General features: G+C 41.6%; 1 protein-coding gene across 1 annotated transcript in view; it reads right to left on the bottom strand.

The window, feature by feature from the left end:
• Positions 1–22,282, bottom strand: part of ANOS1 (anosmin 1) — a 150,225-nt gene that overhangs the window by 113,166 nt on the left and 14,777 nt on the right. The window contains exon 2 of the mRNA XM_069770443.1: positions 7,699–7,746. Coding sequence (XP_069626544.1) covers positions 7,699–7,746 — 48 coding nt within the window. The remainder of the gene's footprint in view (positions 1–7,698; positions 7,747–22,282) is intronic.

Genomic DNA, 22,282 nt, shown 5'->3' with positions numbered 1-22,282 from the left:
AGTTTTAACAGTCTTCCCCCAACCAGACAATACACTCTGCAGAGCTTCTATTTTGAATTTCTCTGCTGGGCCAGCTGTTGGCAACAGGAGCTGGGGTTTTGTGTAGTCATGTATGTGGAAGAAAAGAAGGGAGTGTCGACTTGTCTGGTCCTCTCCCCAAACAAGCTTTCGATCCATGTGGCGTCCAGGAATGAGGAGAGATGACTGAGATCCAGGTGCTGGCCAATGACTCTGTGTCAAGAAATACCGAGCCCAGCCCAAACCAGTCCATTTTGCTGTTTCTCAGTCTCTCCACTTTGCAGCTCCACTTTCTCATGCTGTTGTATATGAGCCCACCTGTGCATTACTCAGCAAGTCTGACAGGCTGCCAGTAATCTACTGGTAAAGTAAAACAAAATAAATGCTAAATTTTAACTTTCATTACCTAGATCAAATCTGAATGGTACCTCAGGACATAAAGTAAGTTCTATACCATGTAGTATCAATCCTAATGAGGGTGGCAATGCTGGTGGGAACATTTATGCTGCTCCTGGGAGCAGGGAGGGCTCAAAAGCGTATCATCTCAAATGCTTGTACACCAATGCACGCGGTATGAGAAACAAACAGGATGAACTGGAGGCGTTGGTTAGTTCCTGGAACTATGATATAATTGGTATTAGTGAGAATTGGTGGAATGAGTCCCACAACTGGAGTGCTGGGATGGAGGGCTACAGGCTGTTCAGGAGGGATAGGCAAGGCAGGAGAGGTGAAGGTCACTCTATAGGTAAGGGAGAGGTTTATTTGTACAGCCCTTACAATTAGCAACAATGTGGTTAACAGCCTCTGCATGAGGATTAGGTGGATGGAAAACAAAGGTGATGTTGTAGTGGGTGTCTACTACCAATCAACCACCCAGGATGTTAGCACTGATGAGTTATTCTATAGGCAATTAGAAGAAATTTCCAGATTGGTAGCCCTTGTCCTTATAGGAGATTTCAACTTCCCAGATATCAACTGGGAATATCATACTGCTGTGACAAGGAGGTCTTGGAAATTCTTGAAGTTTGTGGGAGATAACTTCTTCTGACTGGTACTCAGTGAGCCAACTAGGAAAGATGCCCTCCTAGACTTGCTGGTTGTGATTAGAGAAGGACTCGTGGGGGATGTGATGGTAGGTGGCTGTCTTGGCCACAGTGGTCATAAGTGGTAATAAGAAAAGGGACAGCAGAGTTGCTACCCTGGACTTCAGGAGAGCAAACCTTAAGCTATGCAGGGAGCTATTCAGCAGACCACCCTGGAATCTGCTTTTGAGGGCTTAGGAGTCCATAAGCGTTGCTCAGTTTTTAAGAACTCCCCTTCAGAAGCACAGGAGCAGGCAATTGCACTGTGTTCTAAGTCAAGCAAGCAGGGCAGAAGACCAGCTTGGCTGAACAGGGAACTCCTTGTGGAGCTCAAGAGGAAAAAGAAATTGTATGATCTCTGGAACCAAGGTCAGGCTTCGCAGGAAGATTACAGAGCTGTGATTTGCATATGCAAGGGAGAAGACACAAAAGGCCAAAACTCAGTTAGAGTTGAAACTGGCCAGTGTTGTGTCAGATAACAAGGCGGCTTTTTAAAGTATGTTAATAGCAATAGGAGATCTAAGGAAAACATGGGACCAGTACTTGTTGAAGATGGTCACCTGACTAATAGGGATGAAGAAAAAGTGGAGGCATTCAATGCTTCTTTTACTTTAGTCTTTCATAATACTGATAGACCTTGGGCTGCCCAGTCCCCTGAGTCAGAGGACCACGAGGGTGGGAACGGTGACTTTCCATTTGTGGACACTGAAATTGTAAGGGACCAGCTGTATCAGCTGAACGTTCACAAGTCCCTGGGGCCTGATGGGATTCATCCCAGAGTTCGGAAGGAGCCAGCGGATGTTACGGCAGGACCCCTCTCGATCAGCCACCAAAGGTCTTGGGAGTCTGGGGAGGTCCCCGCTGACTGGAAGCCAGTGTTACACCAGTCAACAAAAAGGGTGAGGGAAGACCCAGGCAACTACAGACTTGTTAGCCTAACCTCAGTTCCTGGAAAAATTATGGAGAAGATTATACTGCATACTGTTGAAAGGCATTTAAAGAATAATGCAATCATCAGGCACAGTCAACATGGATTCACAAAGGGAAAGTCCTGTTTAACCACTTTGAAACCTTCTATGATAAGGTCACCCGCCCCGTGGGTGAAGGGAAGGCGGTGGATGTAGTTTTTCTGGATTTTAGTAAGGCTTTTGATACTGTCCCTCACAGCATCCCTCTGGACAAGCTGTCCAACTGTGGGATGAGCAAGTTCACGGTGTGCTGGGTGAAGAACTGGCTGAAGGGCAGAGCTCAAAGGGTTGTAGTGAATGGATGGTGACCGGTCACCAGCGGTGTTCCTCTGGGCTCAGTTCTAGGGCCAGTTCCACTCAATGTATTTGTCAGCCATCTGGATGCAGGAGTTGAATGCACTGTTAGCAAGTTTGCTGATGATACCAAACTGGGAGGTGCTGCTGACTCTCTTGAGGGACAAGATGCCTTGCAGAGGGATCTAGATAGATTGGAGCACTGGGCTATGATTAATGGGATGAAATTTAACAAGTCCAAATGCCGGATTCTGCACCTGGGGCAATAACGCCGGGCACAAGAATAAATTGGGAGAGGAGTGGCCTGAGAGCAGCCCTGCAGAAAGAGATCTGGGGGTGCTGGTCGGCAGCAGGCTCAGTACGAGTCAGCCGTGTGCTGGGGCAGCCAAGAGGGCAACCCGCAGCCTGGGGGGCATCACACACAGCATGACCAGCCGCTCAAAAGAGGGGATTTTCCCGCTGTATTCAGCCTTGGTGCGGCCTCACCCCGAGTACTGTGTGCGGTTCTGGGCCCCACAATTTAAGAAGGACATGAAGGTCCTTGAATGTGTCCAGAGGAGGGCAACAAAGCTGGTGAAAGAGCTGGAAGGAATGTCCTGTGAGGAGCAGCTGAGGACTTTGGGGTTGTCTAGTTTGGAGGAGGGGAGGCTGATGGGCAACCTCATTGCTCTGTACAGCCTCCTGAGGAGGGGACTTGGAGAGGGAGGTGCTGAGCTCTTCTCCCTGGGATCCAGTAACAGGACACGTGGGAATGGTTCAAAGCTGCACCGGGGAGGTTTAGACTGGTCGTTAGGAAGCATTTCTTTACTGAGAGGGTGATCAAACACTGGAAGAGGTTTCCTAGAGAGGTGGTCGATGCCCCAAGCCTGTCAGTGCTTAAGATGCATTTGGATAATGCCTTTAGAACATGCTTTAACTTTTGGTCAGCCCTGATCTGGTCAGGCAGTTGGACTAGATGATCATTGTAGGTCCCTTCCAACTGAAATAGTCTGTTCTGTTCTGTTCTGTTCCATGAGGAGCAGCTGAGGGAACTGGGGTTGTTTAGCCTGGAGAAAAAAAGGCTGAGGGGAGGCCTTATCGCTCCCTACAACTACCTGAAAGGAGACTGCAGCGAGGTGGGTGTCAAGTCTCTTCTCCCATGTAACAAGTGATAGGACAAGATGAAATGGCCTCAGGTTGTGCCAGGGGAGGTTTAGATTGGACATTAGGAAAAATTTCTTCACTGAATGGGTTACCAAGCATTGGAACAGGCTGCTCAGGGAAAAGTCACCATCCCTGGAGGTATTTAAAAGACATGTAGATGTGGCATTTAGGAACATGGTTTAGTGGCAGACTTGGCAGTGTTAGGTTTATGGTTGGACTTGATGATCTTAAAAGTCTTTTCCAATATAAATGAACCTATGATTCTATGATTCTATTCTATTCTATTCCTCTGACTTCCAAAGAAAAACCCACCAAGTTTTCAAGACTCAGTTTCAAGCTTAATATATTAAAGATAGATTAAAAGATTAAAAGAATCAATTTCAGGACCAAATACCTACTGGATTAATATTCACTGTTTTTATCAATATATAAACAACATACGATGTTGTCACATAAAAATACATTAGTTTGTGTCTACAATAGTGCTCAAGCATTATTTTAATTCTAACCAACAGTACCAAAACTTTTCTCCTGGATAAATTGTAGAAGAATGTCTAAACCTTATTATAAACTTCAATGCCAAAGTGTATTTTTTTAAGGACTATAAGCAATTAAAACACACCAGATATCTACTGTAATTAGAGGGGAAAAAAAAATATTTATTCCATTAAATTTCTAATAAAAATTCTTATTCTTCTCAGGCTGTAAGAATTAAAAAAAAAAAGAAAACCAAATACCCGCCATAAAGTAGTAGTAAGAAGAATGAACACAGTAAAAAAGAGCTGAACATAAGAAAAAAAAAAGACAAAACTGTAAAATAATATGAAGGGCATAAGCTTAAACAAAACAACAGAACTATGGATGAAGTTAGACAAAAGAAATTTGGTTTCAAATCTATTTCCAAAGAAGTTCACAACAAACTTCACTGACTACACTGCCAATTCTACCTCAGTAATCATATTCACAGTGGAAGCCAACCAGCCAATTGACAGGATCCCAAGAAAGCCCTCAATCTGCTTCAACTCTGTACAAGCAGACAAGTTGGAGTGCATGATGCAGGAGTGCACTGAATAAATAACTACTTGAACCAAAAATGGCAATTTATTTAATGATACTATAATTGTCCTAATTATAACACAGAACTTTAACATATTGAAATTACCCACCTCATGTCAAAACAGGGCAAGCATTCAAGAGCTCTCTTGTGTTTTATCTTGTAAAATAGCCTCTGGAGAGGTCTTATTCAATTAAATTACGTATAAAATCATTGGTGCATATTTTGCTGCTCACAGCCATGCTTTGTGACATGATCCATTAAAATAACAAAAATGAATAGCCATTTGGGATGTAGGTAGTGATCTACAACTGTTCCTGTGAGAGCTAAAATGATTTTAGTTCATTAGATTTGCACCTCTCTGAAAAATTAGTAGTTCTCAAAGGTATTCATCTTCAAACTAACAGTTGTTGTCTACACTTATATTAGAGGGCAATGGTATAATAGCTGGAATTAACTTTAGAGGTACTTCACTGACCAAACAAACTTGAACAATATCTTATCAACAACTATCTTCAACTACAGAAGTATTCTTAAATATAAAGACCACAGACTTCCATGAGGAAAAAAATAATTTTCATTGTATGCTACTAATAAGATATTTTTCCCAGTTATTCTACATACAAAATTGTGGACACAAAATTTCCATGGAATTTTATGCCAGACTTATCTTAGTCTCAGAGAATAATGGACAGAGACTTTAGAACAGCTTTTTGTCAGTTCAGGTCTAGGCAAAATGAAGCCAAAACAGACATCAAAGGTGCAATGAGGAGAAAACACACGCAAAAGCCCTGTATTGGATGCTTTATGATGTTTTTTTCTTCTCCAGAGGCCCATCTCCCATCCGGACTTCTACTTTTACAGGCTACTGTCTGCCCTTGGAATGAAAAAAATTCTTCTAAAATAGAATTGGGATAGGTTATGTTACAATTAAGAAGATGGACTACACTGTACCCCTTCTATCTTTAAATTTTTCTATGAAAGAGTAAAATAATAGAAAAGTTACTAAATTAACTACATCATCTTTTATTGCTGTATCAGGTACTGTCTGATACATTGATGCAACCAAATTCCAAATAAAATTTCTCCACTGTGTATCAGATGCAAATACTTGCACAAAAGGTGCTTCTGTGCTTCATAGTAGCTGGATGTTTGCTGTCATCTGCACTTTACCATAAATCACCTCAAAAAGCTGTCACTAAACACCACAACCACAAAATAAGGGTGGACACTGGGAAAATCCCTTAGAAAAAATGTCATCTGAGATATTTAGCAGAATCACACTCATATAAACCTCCTCCAGTGAGGTGCTGAGCAGCAGTGAAAGGAATCTGCATTTTTAGAAGGTTAACTCAATCCCCTGCATTGCTTTGAAAGTTTCAGTTAGGTAATGCAATTGTTTTGACTTTGCATTGCAAAACACAGAAAACCAAAGCTTGCCTGAAAGGAGAACATTCTGCTAATGTTCAGCTCTGCTAACAACTTGACCAAGTTTATATTTATTTCTTTTTCTAAATATGGCAAAGCTGCTTTCTTAAGGAAAATGTACTACCTTCCTAAGAAAGAATGAAAACATAAGATAACATGACTGTAAAGTATATGTTAAGTAATTTAAAACTCAAACTGTTGTTGCATTTTGTATTATAATATTAATTTGTAGCATTCTTACACTGATTTCAAGAGACTAATACAATCTTAACATAAACCTTAAATTCATAATATCTTATATATACCTTACGTGGATTCTGTGAACTTGGGAGTGACCCAGAGAAATGTTCCTATAACCTCTGCCCTGCTTTAAAAGCTAGACAACTTTTCTTGTATGATTCCTTCTTTGTGAGGCAGACACAAACCGCTGGAAAACCTTTCAGATTACATACCACAGTAGCCTTCATAACTGAATAAAAAAAGAGAATTACATCAGGATCACTATGGTACAAGACCCATGCTTTCCTTAAAAGGCAATTCAGTTATGATGGAACACATTCTCTGCACCTTTGTTTGGGTTTCTTTAAGAATGATGAGATTTCATTGCAGAAGTGCAACCCTTAGCAGTGTGGCACAGCTAATAGGACAAGTTCCATTCTTTTCTTATACTGATGTTGTTATACCCTGTTTTTAATACTGACAAAAACGAACGACTTTGTTTTATTTTCCTGTGATGGAACAGTCAATAACAAATTGGTCCATTTCCAATCCCATTCATTTCAATGGAAGCTAGATCAGTGAACCAGTAATCTCAGACTTTAAATGTAGAGAAGAAATTGTCATGTGTTAAAATCAAGGGTTAGCACCAGCATTTACATAGATTACATTATTAAAACAATACAGAACAATGTTACTTGGATTTAATCCCATTTGCAGTACAACTTGCACAGAATAAAGAATAAATATTGAAGTTAAAAAGCCTAAGTTATTGTAGAAACACATTTTCAGGAAGGTTAGACAAAAACACTACTTTCAGCATTTTCAAATTTGCAATGGATGCATCTTCCGTGACATTTACGAACAGTCAGCAGCAGGGTGTGTAATTCCCCTTTGACCCACCAAAGCTCTCAAATCATTGTTGCTTCTATCCAGACACCATAGAAAGACTCTTGCCCAGGAGAATCACTTGACAATTAGCTCACCTACCCTCTAGGCTTTCAGGGTTGAAGTGCTAGGAGAGGACAGGGCATCAGTAGAGCCACTGGGGTTTATATCAAGATTTTTCTTCAAAGAAATTCAGCGTCAGTCTAAAATTTAAATACCCAAACTGAATGAAATGTTGAATGTTGACATACCTTGCTGCTGTTGGAGGAAGATTTTAAAGTGATTGACAGTTTTACTCTCTTATTACCAAAAATACTGAAAGAACACAAATGATATACTAGATTTTAGCCTGTGTAAAGTTTGTTGGTAACCACAGAATTATGTTGGTTTAACTTGATACATATCCTCAAACATGATTCCTTTGTCCTGAAAGAGTAAATCACTCTGGTTTAATTTTGTATATTTTATTATAGGGTGAGGTTTCCAAATAAAATATAAACATATGCTTCTGAAAACAGGCTAAGATGAAAAGCACTTAATCTACAGACAAGAGATTGAAAGTAACTAGGTAACTTAAATGAGAGGGGGGGAAAAAAAAAGGACATACCTTTGAACACTGTTTATGATTCTGGCACCAAGCAAGTGACCCATTGTTCTGAAAGACAAAGAAAAAGTACATGAATATTGATATTTCTTTAGGACTAGACATGATCAACCTAATGGGTTTAAACAGAATACACCACCCAGTTCTGCTTAGAGAATGATGTTGTGTCACAACACCAGTACCAATCCTGACTCCAACTCCCTTGTGTTGAGTAAAAGGGTCAGGCAAGTGTAAAGTGACCAGAGAAAAGTTAGGAAAGCATTTCATCAGGCAAGGCTGGTAGAAAACTGACTGAAGTCACCTTTTAGTCCATCTTTGTAAACACTTACTATCTAGCTTGCTAGGAAGCAAACAAAAGGTTACACTTTTATTTAAGAAACTGATACGGATTGGTAGTGATTCATGAACAGAAAACCCATTAGTCACATTTCAATATCGCACAGTACTTAAAATAAATTATCAAGGAAAGATAATGAACACACTTGAAGTAAATGGAAAATTTAATTAAATGACCAAAAGTCAACCATGCCAGTTTTGATACATTTTTGATAATAAAGCACATTTCCCAAGATCAGGAAACACTATAGCTATCATTTGTCTTGACTGCAGTAAAACAACCAATACAGTATCACATGCAAAATAATAATTTAAGCTAAAGGAAAAGAGAATCTGATGAGAATAGAAAGATAAATATGAAACAGGGACAAACAGCAACCTATTGTTCTGCTAGGTGAGCTTCTGAAGGGTCAATTTTGGAAATAATATCTCCTGGTAAAAAAACAGCTCAGGAAAGAAAAATGCATGTTTGTGGGGTTAAGAGATGAGACAAAATTGATTGATTGATTCACTTTCTATATAGTGGGAGATTGAACCAACATCAGGAAGACCTGAGTGACTGTGGACTGAACATGAGAAATGGGGTACAAACTCTGCAACACAGAGTATATGTTAATGTACTTAGGAACTTATACATATATATTTCTTCTCTAATTTATAAGGTCATACTCTGGAAACAGAACAGATGAAGATTCCAGTAAATTTGTGGTTCAGAATCTGACTACAATGGTGAGTCTATGAGGGAGTAATGCGACATACTTTCATATGAATTAGGCAATTTCCTCAGGGATGAATTAATGTGATTGTACTATACTCTCACCTTTGGCACTGACTAGACCTAGAAATCAGTCTCCAAGGAAGAGAAATTCAGGTAGGCCAGAATGCAAAGGACTAGCAGGACTATACTTTTTTCTCTTTTTTTTTTTTTGTTTGTTTGTTTGTTTTAATAAGGGGAGATGCATATAATGGAATAATATATATACATGTGCTGGTTTTGGCTGGAATAGAGTTAATTTTCTTCACAGTAGCTACTATGGGGCTATGTTTTGGATCTGTGATCCAAACAGTGCTGATAACCCAGGGATGTTTTCATTCCTGCTGAGCAGTGCTCACCCAGAGCCAAGGGCTTTTCTGCTTCTCCCCCCACCCCACCAGCGAGCAGGCTGGGGGGCACAAGGAGTTGGGAGGGGACACAGCCAGGACAGCTGACCCCGACTGACCCAAGGGATAGTCCAGACCATAGGACGTCATGATCAGCAGATAAAAGTCAGGGAAGAAGAAGGAAGAGAGGGATGTTGGGAGTGATGACATTTGTCTTCCCAAGTCACCATTACGTGTGATGGAGCCCTGCTGTCCTGGAGATGGCTGAACACCTTCCTGCCCATGGGAAGTGGGGAATGAATTCCTTGGTTTGCTTTGCTTGTGCGCACAGCTTTTGCTTTACATATTAAACTGTCTTTATCTCAACCCATGAGTTTTCTCACTTTTACTCCTCCAATTCTCTCCCCCATCCCACCATGGAGGCGAGTGAGTGGCTGGGGTTAAACCATGACAATACATAACTTTTTGTATAAAAATCACACAGATAAAGCCAAATCATTCTCTGGATGTACAACAACTACAAATCAGAAGCAGAAAGAGATACATTAGCATGCATTGTAACCAAGCCAACTACACCAGTTTCTCAAAACAGCAGTACTCTGTTTTGATCTCAGCAAAGCTTATAAGCTTGAATAAAATGACTTGCTACCACAACTATGAAGTCTATCCTTTGAAGCTGGATCTCTCTTAGTGAATGTTTGAGGAGATCATGTTTGTGCATGTCTTCATACGAGTATGTAGTCACGCCTTCACACAAGCTCCCAAGATGTAGCCAACAGGTCAAGGGAAGGGATCGTCCCTCTCTACTCAGCTCCCGTGAGATCCCACCCGCAGTACCGCATCCAGCTCTCAGGTCCCCAGCACAGGAAAGAAATGGACCTGTTGGAGCAGGTCCAGAGGAGGGCCACAAAGATGATCAGAGGGCTGGAAACACCTCTCCTCTGAAGAAAGGCTGAGGGAGTTGGCGTTGTTCAGCCTTGAGAAGAGAAGGCTCTGGGGAGACCATATTGCGACCTTTCAATATATAAAGTGGGCTTTTAGAAAAGACGGAGAGAGACTTTTTTACCAAGGTCTGTAGTGACAGAACAAGGGGCAACAGTTTTAAACCAAAAGAGCGTAGATATAGATTGGACATAAGGAAGAAATTCTCTACAATAAGGGTGCTGAGACACTGGAACAGCTTGTCCATATAAGTGGTAGACACCCCATCACTCGAAGTGTTCAAAATCAGGTTGGACAAGGGCTTTAAGCAACCTGATCTCATGAAAGATGTGCCCTCCCAGGGCAGGGGGGGTGGACTAGATGACCTTTAAAGGTCCCTTTCCAACCCAAACCATTCTGTGATTCTGTGACTATGAAGATTGTTCGACTCACACACTCAGAGAATGATTGAGGTTGGAAGGGACCTCTGGAGGTCACCTAGTTGAACACCCCTGCTCAAGCATGGAGATCTACAGCCAGTTGCCCAGGACCAAGCCCAGACAGCTTCTGAGTATCTCCAGGGTGGAAGACTCCACAACCTCCCTAGGCAACCTCTGCCAGTGCTCAGTCACCCTCATGGGAAAAAAAATTGTTTCCTGATGCTCAAGAGGGAGTCTCCTGAGTTTCAATTTGTGCCCATTGCCTCTGGTCCTGGGCACCACTGAAAAGAGCCTGGCTCCATCTTCTTCGCATCCTCCCATCAGGTATTTATACACGTTAATGAGATCTCCCCCCTCAGCCTTCTCTTCTGTAGGCTAAATGATCTCAGTGCTCTCAGCCTTTCTTCATAGGAGAGATGCTCCAGTCCCTCCAGCATCTTCATGGTCCTTCACTGGACTCTCTCCGGTATGTCCTCATCTCTCTTGTACTGAGGAGCCCCAGAACTGGACACAGCACTCCAGCTGTGGCCTCACCAGTGCTGATGAGAGGGAAAGGATCACCTCGATCTGCTGGCAATACTATGCCTAATGCAGACCAGGATACCATTAGTCTTCTTTTCTGCAGGGGCACGTTGATGGCTCATGTTCAACTCAGTGTCCACCAAGACCCCCAGGACCTTTTCTGCAGAGCTGCTTTCCAGATGGGTGGCCCCCAGCATATAAATTCAGACCACCTGGCATTTTTGCCTGACGTCTTATTCATTGGGAGGGACTGCTCTTGAGCTTGGAGGAGGTGATCCTTGAATATTAACCAGCTTTCTTGGGCCCCCTCTTCCTCCAGAGCCTTATCTCATGGGACTCTCGTCCAAGCAGATCTTTGAAGAAGCCAAAGTCTGCTCTCCTGAAATTGTTCCAAAAATCTTTGCAGCTGTCACAGGATTTTGGCCCCAACACAAAAATGTAGCAAAAAGAACCAAAATTCTTTTTTTTCAAGATGCTGTACACCAAAAGGACCAGAAAGCACAGCAAGTAAAAGGACAGAAACAGACTGGATTCTGACTCACATGTTGCCATCAGATAGTTTGTGGAAACTAAAGCCTTCATACAGCAAAGAACATAAATCTGCTTTTAACCAAAACACAAGTTATTCTAACAGTATCAACAGCTAAGCACACTCTTCTATGCACTGACAGACCAACTAAATTAAAAAAAAAACAAACAGATCTACTCCAAGATCAGTAGGAGAAACAAATTTTTGGTTAGATCAGTCATCTGAGGGCATATCCTTTCTGTACTTAGAGATGAGCACAGCTCACTAAGATGGCTCCATAAAAATACCAATGGCAAGTCACTTCCAAGGACAATTCAGAATCACCTTCCAACTTTTTCTTAAGCTTCTGTTAGCAGGAAAGACAAAAAGGTGGAGGATAATTAGTCTACAAACTTGGGCATTTCAGCCACGCAGGATAAATCACTGCCTTCTTCATTTTGAGCATTAAGCATAATTTGAATCTGATACAAAAGTAACAGAGATATGTGAAAGTAACACAGATTTGGACCAGACACATCAGGAAGTTCAGGAACTGAAACTAAAGCATTGAATTTGAATGTTACTCTTGTACCTTAAGAACCAAACTAATGCAAATTATACTTATGCTTTCACCTCAACTTTTAGTCTGAACATGATATATATACTTTAGTCTGAACTTTATATATGCCATTTTTTTCATATGAGCTGTAATGCTAAAAATTTCTATTCCTGTATTACCTAAGGAGCTCTGGGAATGGTAAATGCAAAGACATATCCAGTCCTTTCCACTTGTAAGCCTATTTAGGAGCAATTTAAAAATTTTAGTTCGTACACTTTAATTTCAATGTTTAACGAAAAATTATTTTGTCTTATCTTCCCAGCAGATTACAATGTGATCATTATTGGATTTTATAATACCATTTTTATCTGCCGTTACTGTAGAATTTAGCTAAAACTGACATTTGCTAGCATAAGAATAGCTAACTATGAGCACCATGTCAGGTCCAACCCCTTCAAAAAGAGAGACACATAAATAGAAGATATAAAACTTTAGAACAGCCGTAAATAACATATGCTAGTGGGAATACTTTAGTATTACCCTCAATGCTGTATGAGGATTTATTATTTCTATTTACAGGTCTAGCTAGCAGTAATGTTAAAACGATATTTTATGTGCTACTTTCAATTTATCCACCCTTTCTTCTTAATATAAAATGTGACAGAGGTAGCTGATTGCAATAACAGATTAGTAGTAGCTCACCACTTTGTTTCAGTTATGCTGCTGCTTTCCACTGAACTAGAAAAAGCACTCCTGCTTTTGAATTATATCTGTTACTTGAGACGATAACACCATAAATGTCCAGATGTGTGGCTCCCCTACTTCGTAATTTCAATCTCTACAACTGTTTTCATTTTTCTGCTGAAAACTACTACCACTTGAATTAAAAAGTAAGTTTAGCAAAACATAAAACTATTGTTTAGCAACTTCAGCTTCACACAAACTAACATGATGTGAATGGATCTTTCATTGCACAAGGTGAAAGAGCAAATTCTACAGGCTTCCTTTGAACAACAGGGTATCAGAGGAAGCAGGAATGCTAAATGAACGCTCTCCTCCACTCTGCATCTTAGCAAATGGTTAATCTAAGTTACACAAATGTTCAGTTGTGATTTTTTTTCTGCTTTTAATCTAGTGTACCTGGCTGAAATTGTAATTTCAAGCTATCAGAAATTTGTTTTATCTGCAGTACTTTACATGCTCCAGCATCCTCATCCTGACCCGATTTATGCTAATGAGAGTTTTGACTTAGTCTTTAGTGGTGGCTTAACTCTGCTGTGCAGAAATGGCCTCGAGGAAGAGTTAAATGCCACTGTTTCTGCCCACCTATAGGCCTTCCACCAGTGTACCTTCAGGGCAACCTTAAAGTATCTTAATCTGTATACTGAAGAGGAGAAGAAACTGTGCTCAGTGGGGCAAACTCCAAATATTGTATCTTCCCAGCACTGACATGTCATAAGAAAGATGTCAGGCAGACAAAGACAGGACTAAAACAGTCTCCAACATCACATAGGAGATGGAGGCAACAGGAACTCAGGCCACCACCTGAGCCCCACACGTTTTCAGTCTGCCAGAAAGAAAACTGCAGACAAACAGAATCAGACCTTCAAAGACCAGGACTGTTTGACATGTGTAAGGCAAGAGCTGACAAAAGCAAAGACAGGAGAGAAAAAAGAAAAAAAAAGGGGGGGGGGGGCAAAAAGAAAAAAAAAATTAAACAAATAGTACAAGATTTATCATTCAATTTTTTCACGAAAATACAGGCCACAAGTATTTTCAATGAAACTGATAAATTGGCATCTCTAATTAGCCTTCTAGGCTTCATTTCAGCAAGTATATGTGCACGCTTGCTTTCCTCTGGTAAACCACAAATGTCCTAGGGCCTAAACAGTTAAGACAGAAACATCTGTGTTCTGTGCCCTCCTACGCCTTGAAAAAAGAAAAGTTGTGCAGCACCTCTTGTAACAAAAAAATGCATGTAGAGAGGCAATGAAGAATCAATCTTCATCTATCTACAGTGTGCCCCAGGGAAAAAAATTAATAACCTTCACAAGCAAGTAAAAACTGGCCTTTCATTGGAGCAATGGCAAAAAAAAAAAAAAAAAAAATTTCCTTCATTTGCATCTCTATCCATAATTATGTTAGGAGATACAACCCTTCTTTTGAAATGTCAGAGATCAGCTGTGAAAAATGAACTAGCCACTTCATCTGCTGTGACAGGACCTGTATATCTACTATCAGTTTTGGAAGTCTTTTCTCTCCTGCCCAATACTCAATTCACAGTTGAGTGAAACCGCTATCTCTCAGAAGTGGCCACTCCTGACAACTTCACTGATTCTTTCAAAATGACAAAAAAGCATAGAAATAAGCCCTTCAAATAACAGTACCCACTGATGTGACACAGAACATTTGAGTAGACAAATCAATAGCTGCTGCAATGATGAATTTAAAGAGGCAGTTTCCCCACATTTTTCTGTCTCTTGAGATTAAATATGAACTTGTAGTAGATGTATGGACAGGGGAACCAAAGTCCCACCTCTCCTGGGCTCTGGTATTTAGTTATCTTTTGCATATGAAAAACCAGAACACATTTTTCTTTGAAAATACGGCAGAAAAATTAAAAGAGGATAACCTTTTATACAGCAGCTTCAACACTTGCCCCAGAAGTCTTTCACCAAGCTAAAGCAAATTTAAGCCCTTATGCACTTTGAAATGACTCTTAGCAACAGGCTAGAGTGAAGACTGAAACCTGGCCAGCAAAACTGAACCACTCTATAGAAATGAACAGGAGATACACGGAGATAGAGATGGTGAACGAGCAAGGTCACAAAGTCCAACGATGAGGTCCACCTCTGGGAAACAAGACTGCTCCTTCAAGAACAATGTATGCAAACATATTTTTAGCATCTTCACTTCTACATGCTTGTCTAATATACAGCAAGTTTGAAGACTATCCACTGGAGAAGCCAGGGATAGAAGAGGATCAGTATGAGGTGAAACCACCCATAAAATATAACAGAATCCCAGAAATATTCTGGTTCCTTGGCTTCCATCCAGGGAAGACAGGAAGGACATACAACCAACTGAAATGTGTACATTTTGTTCCTTTTATAAAGTTTCTTATTTCATTGTAAATTATGTCTTAAGGAAATAATTAATTCCTTAGCAAGGGATTTCTGTTGCCTTATAATGGTTCTAATAAGGAATGAAATGGAATAAAGCAAGCATAAACAAATCGTAAATTGAATGTTATTGAGCAGGACCACTTCTGATACTTAAACAGGAATGGTGTTTGCAGGTATACCAGCGGTTTCCATTATAAACATTTGATTGGGATACTTCTTCCCATCCTGATAGAAAATGATCAGATCTTGGTTAGTTACGCTTTCATCGCCTCTAAGCTATATTAAACCACATGACAACCCTAATTACTACTAGGAAGTTCCAGCTAATATAAAACAATGTCATATACTGCAGAAAACACAAGTCCGCCCAGTAGGAGCCCCTGGATTCCAGTCTTCCCAGTTGCTGGCACCTGGATACGAGCCCCCAGGAACACAGCCCCACTACCGCTGCTGGTACAGCCCGTCCCACACTCACTGATGGAGCAGACTGGGACTCCAGTAGCCAACCTCCCTGTGGTTGGGGCGGGTTACTCCGGCCCCCAAATAGCCAAGCTCCTGCGGTCTTGTCCTTAGAGACACGCTGTGACACACGCAAAACCAGTCAGGACTCCCCCGGTCCTGCAGTAGCCGACTTGCTGTCCTTTCTCCCTTGGAGGCACACACTCATACCCGGCCCCCAGGCCACCTCACCCACCCATGGGCTTTTTTCCCACTAGTTTTGCTTCACTAGTGCTCACACACTCGCCCACGCTCGGTCCACCCGCTGGCACCACCAGAGACACACAGTCCCCTGTGACCCGCGGTCCCAGCCCAGCCACCAGCACCCAGCCACTGGTACCATGGACACAGACGGGGCTCCGTCCCGCGGGCAAACTCTGGTTGTGGCACTCAAGCCCCCCATACACACACGCGTGTGCAGACACACACATACACATGGAATGGGTGCCCTTCAGCCAGGAAAAGAGTTAGAAACGGAATTTGATAAAATAGGACAGACCGCGCCGGTCAGGAGCAGGGCACAGCCAGACGAGCGTGTCACCCATTTACACACATCCAGCCCCTTCTATCCCCTCATCCCTCTGTCTCCCTGTCACAAATCCCGAACGATCCCCAAATGCTCGTCCCCAGCGCCCCGTAACGCGTCCCGCACGCCAGGCGGCGTCTCCCCTCAGTGCAGAAGGGGATCTGCCTTCGATTCGCCTTGACGGGTCCCACGGCCGGGCCGTGGGGCTGGGGCTCTCCTGGGACAGGCTGTCCCTCTCTCCCAGTCCTTCACCCGGGCTCCCGCCTGCCTTCGGGACTCGGTGCTCCCCTGGCCTGGTGGAGATGGGCCGCCGGCGGGCTGGTGGCTCCTGTGGGGGGGCTGGGAGCCGCCGGGCAGGGTGAGATTTGGGATCCCCCCCACCCCGCCGTTGCCTCCCTGAGCTCTTTCACCAGTGTGCAGACAAACTTCTATCACACAACCTAACAGTTCATATCTAAATATTTTATAGCAGTCAGAGGACTGAACCAAATTGCAAATAGTCCAACGTCCTGTACCCAAGAGTGGCAAAAAATGGTTACTGAAGCAAAAGTGTAAGAACTGGATGAGCAACTAAGGGTTCATTCCTAATTTTTGGTCTTTCTTGTTACTCTTCTCTGTAATTTACCGACTCCTACTATACCTTTTTGAGATGGAAGCACAGCAACAGCATGCAACGTTCAAAATGGATCATAGCATAATTTATACAGGATTGTATTTTCAATTTTTTCACTGTTGTTTTTCAAAAAATCCTTAACTTTCAGTTCATAGTTTTGATTTCTCCAGAGAAGTTAGCTGATATTTTCACCTTTGTCACATTTCAATGTTGTGTGCAGGTGTCAGGGCCCTGAGGACATGAGTAGGACTTACTAGCCCTGACCTGCCTCACCTGCGGTCTCCACACTCACCTCCTGCCCATGGGCCCAGAAGAACCATTTCAGCCCAGCTGGGGCCATCAGTCCTGCAGTGAGCTATGCTGTAGCTATGCCTGTCTCTGGCCCTGTCTCCTTTTAGAACAGAACAGAACAGACTATTTCAGTTGGAAGGGACCTACAATGATCATCTAGTCCAACTGCCTGACCAGATCAGGGCTGACCAAAAGTTAAAGCATGTTCTAAAGGCATTATCCAAATGCATCTTAAGCACTGACAGGCTTGGGGCATCGACCACCTCTCTAGGAAACCTCTTCCAGTGTTTGATCACCCTCTCAGTAAAGAAATGCTTCCTAACGACCAGTCTAAACCTCCCCGGTGCAGCTTTGAACCATTCCCACGTGTCCTGTTACTGGATCCCAGGGAGAAGAGCTCAGCACCTCCCTCTCCAAGTCCCCTCCTCAGGAGGCTGTACAGAGCAATGAGGTTGCCCATCAGCCTCCCCTCCTCCAAACTAGACAACCCCAAAGTCCTCAGCTGCTCCTCACAGGACATTCCTTCCAGCTCTTTCACCAGCTTTGTTGCCCTCCTCTGGACACATTCAAGGACCTTCATGTCCTTCTTAAATTGTGGGGCCCAGAACCGCACACAGTACTCGGGGTGAGGCCGCACCAAGGCTGAATACAGCGGGAAAATCCCCTCTTTTGAGCGGCTGGTCATGCTGTGTGTGATGCCCCCCAGGCTGCGGGTTGCCCTCTTGGCTGCCCCAGCACACGGCTGACTCGTACTGAGCCTGCTGCCGACCAGCACCCCCAGATCTCTTTCTGCAGGGCTGCTCTCAGGCCACTCCTCTCCCAATTTATTCTTGTGCCCGGCGTTATTGCCCCAGGTGCAGAATCCGGCATTTGGACTTGTTAAATTTCATCCCATTAATCATAGCCCAGTGCTCCAATCTATCTAGATCCCTCTGCAAGGCATCTTGTCCCTCAAGAGAGTCAGCAGCACCTCCCAGTTTGGTATCATCAGCAAACTTGCTAACAGTGCATTCAACTCCTGCATCCAGATGGCTGACAAATACATTGAGTGGAACTGGCCCTAGAACCGAGCCCAGAGGAACACCACTGGTGACTGGTCGCCAGCCAGATGTAGCCCATTCACTACAACCCTTTGAGCTCTGCCCTCCACCCAGCGCACCGTGAACCCGCTCATCCCACAGTTTCTCCTGGTCTGCCCCTGACGCTGGTCCATCGCTTGCTGTGCCTGGGGCTGTGGATGACCCTGTTACCAGCACCCAGCTCTGCCCGTCCTGTACAAGCCCTTCGGGGCTGCTCCCCTCGCAGAGGCCATGGCGTGCGATGGGGTCACCCTTGGCCTCCAGCTCCACACCCACGGGGAGCAGCCAGCCCTCACTGAGCCTGACGGCAGGACACTGTGTTTTGGGGTCTATAATAACATCTTCATTTTTTGCTGATAAATAAGAAATGTCCTTAGACTTTGATCTAGTTAGCAAAAGGACAAAACAAAATTTCAACAACAAAACCAAATAAAGTCACCCACATCAGGCAAAACAACAAAACATATAAAACCTACCAAAACAAACAAAAAAAATCACTGCACAGGACTCTAACATGAGAAAAGGTAAGAGAACAAACACTACTTAGCAGATATTAGTCACATTGTTTAATATATTACCATCAGACACTTGGATAACTTTATGATGAGCGTGTTTTACAAAACCTTGTGTAGAAATAGAGCATTAAGCTTAACTATCTACATATATTTCCTCTGCCATCTTACAAGTACATACAACTCTTTTTATTAACAAAAATAATTAACTGAGCAACAGTATTCTGAAAAGGAAGCTGAAGGCAAGAACACACTTTGGAACATACACCTGGAGTTCTTCTGTTACTGTAACTAGCCACTGTGATCCCTCACAGATACATCAAACTTACATCCTCCTTAGCAGAAGCCATTTCTATTCCACAAATGTTTAAAGTGCAGAAAAGAAAATGTTGGTTACCGGTTAACACAAAATAATTAAGTTAAAGAGGTGACTGAATGTAAGAAATAGTTACAAAACTGATCAGCCTAACAATTCATTCTGGTGACATAACTGCAGTTTGTAAATATAAACCAAAATTAAATTATCATGGGTAACAGCTTGACTAGCACTGCAGTCTAATTTTAAACATCTGGATTTAACACCAGAAAATGGATATCACAAATAACTTTTAGAAACTCTTAGTCAGGTTTCCTTTTGTATTTACACTAATGCTGCCGTCACCTGTCATGTGCTAACTCCTATCACAATGATATGGTGGGTCCTCCTGTAGATGAATGGGTACAAATAGAACAGTATTGGCCTAAACCTTGCGCTGATATTTCCTAAACAGTTCATGCAAAGTCATCTTCAACCTTCGTTTCTATTACAGACAGTTTTCATTAGAGTTTACACTGAAATATTTAAAGCCACAACCGTACATGCACCAAAATGAAAACACAGAAAAAACATTAAGATCAGAGTAATTACAAAAGAAATTAAGGAAAATCAGAAACTATCACCTAAATCATGAGACACAACAGTATTCATTCTCTGGCTGTCATCATTAGTAGGTTCCTAGAAAGACAGTCATCAAAATCCAAAGGTCATTACCAATGAAACAGCAAAAGATCAGTAGTTTTGAAAATACAGACTACGTAGTGCTTGGATTAAATTTGCATCTCAAGTATGGAACACCTTTTCTCTTTTTACAGCAGTGTCTTCTCAAATGCATAGAAAAACCTACTAGATAAACACAAGCTGTAAAAACAAATGAGCCACAGGAATCCTTGTGTCTCCACCACACTTGTGAGTTATGACTGCCTTCTTGTGGTTTCGCAGACTTCACTCTTACCACTTCCAAGACTGATCTCAACTGAGGTCTTATGCTACTTAGCAGAAGTTTCTATCGATCTGTAAAAGAATCCAGATGAAATAAACTTCACTTCACTCAGCAACAGGAGGAATTAAATACACTGACACTAACTTGAAGATAGTAAAATTAAATATGGAATCTCACACTAAGGCATATACTTTGGGCCAAATCCTGCACACATTTCTTGGGGTTAAGTAATCTCATTGAAGTGAACAGAAACTAATCTAATAGTATCAATATGGGACGCAAAAAATAGCTTGTTGACTGTTTGTAGGCTCTATTTCAAAACCCCCACCCTTTCAAAATGCTAATGTCCCTTTTTTGTCATGTCATAAAGTAGATTTGCTATACAAATGAAATAATGAGACAATAAAAGTATAAGCCAGCTCAAGGATGTGACAGAAAAGTAGCCCACTGGGAAATTAACACCAAAAAGAACAAAATACATTCTAAAAACGTAATGTTTACTTATGCAAAATACAATATGAATGTAGACATACATGACCTACTTTAGTGTACTTGAAAAAACATGACTGATTTACCAAAAAAAAGTAATATTCCAGGTTTCAGAAATGTGTGCATGCTCCTTTTAATGCTGATTGGACTTTATAAGTGAAAATTGTAGTCCATATTACTATACTGTATAACTATAAGATTATTGGTTAGTTGGGTGATTCCCAACAGCATGTGATGTGGTACGTTTACCACAGGTGGCATTCGCCTCTGCTTGCCTGCACTGCCCGCCAGCTGATCGTTCCACGATCAGCTACAAACACTCCAGGGTGTCTCCACACTAGGAAGTCATGTGAACCACAGGAACACATCTGTTGAGCAAAACAACTGGTGTCGATGGACTTGATGTTTGCACTACACATATGCCAACTTCCCCTTTCCCTTTTCCTTCAACTAGTCCTAGTCCGGTCCCATGGACACAATGCCCATTAGTTGCTAAAGCACATTAGGTCCTCCTGGATCATCTCTTCCAGTTATGTTCATCCAGAAGAAATCCACTGCATGAACTCTCAGATGGGTCCATGATGTGAAACAAAAGATGATCATGATGCTCGGAAGACTCACTCCGAAAGCAAACTCTGATCCATGTTAAAACACTAATGTATAGATGCATCTCAGACACTTCTAACACCTCCCACAAAGACACAAGAGTATTAGTTCAGTGCTTCCTGCTAGACTAGATTTTCCTCAGTAGCCACACTGTTTCAGGGCCATTCAGGGCAGCATTCCTTTCTGGACTTGAGAAATACTTAGGGTTCTGGTGTCTCATGTCCTTAAGAAACTAAGCATAAAAAAAAAAGAGTAACAACCACACATTTTCAGATCATCTAAAATGTCCATTATAAACTTAACTTTACAGTCTTAACTATAAACTATACGAACACAGGATATTCCATGCACGTTGCATTGTCATGGAGTAATTTCTGATTACAAAACTGCTAAATGCATTGTATTAGATACTGGCCATGTGATGTTTTACTGTATTTTCTCCTATTCTGTTCTGGTATGTATGGGAAAGACATCATTATATACTACACTTGTATCTTTGTCAAGAGTATGTATACACACCTGCCCTTAAAACTTAACAGCACTTCAGTACCCATGTCATTATGACTCAATAACAGGCACCATCAAATTCCATGCTTACACCCTTGTACTTAACATACTATTTCCAATATAACTGCATGAAATTCACATAATAATTTTCAGGAATGTATTTCCTTTCTCTTTGGCATGTGTTATTAGTTTACATGATACTAAATATTTCAAGTAGTAGCAGCCATATCCACCACAAGCTGATGGATAAATATATTTTCATTTCCCTTTAAAAGAAAAACAAATAAATGGATAAATTCCATGCAGTACCTTTCTCAACAGAAAATATTTGTGACAAATATCCCCTATCTTATTCCAATTGCCTTGATATATTACTATAAAATTTATCCTCTTTGATCTGTGAAAGGCAACAAGCTCAATAAACATCATTGCCAATATAAATACTTTGTTTCACTATCCCAAGTTCTTTTAATGCTGTAAAAGCATGTAGAAAAGTATAATCTCAGCAGTAAAAAACAGCACAAATAATAATCCTACAGATTAAATATGCAGTCTAAAATTTGACTATAATTATACATTGGTAGTTCCACAGACCCAATATTTATAAATAGTTTTCTCTACAAAAATCCTATTTTAGAAGGATTACTGAATTGCATAGCAAAGCTCTCAAAAGCAACAAGTGTCAAAATTAATAC

The sequence above is a fragment of the Haliaeetus albicilla genome, chromosome 25 (genome assembly GCF_947461875.1).
Source record: "Haliaeetus albicilla chromosome 25, bHalAlb1.1, whole genome shotgun sequence".
NCBI lineage: Eukaryota > Metazoa > Chordata > Aves > Accipitriformes > Accipitridae > Haliaeetus > Haliaeetus albicilla.
The sequence above is the reverse complement of the archived record's forward strand: the minus strand, read 5'-3'. Positions and strand labels throughout refer to the sequence as shown.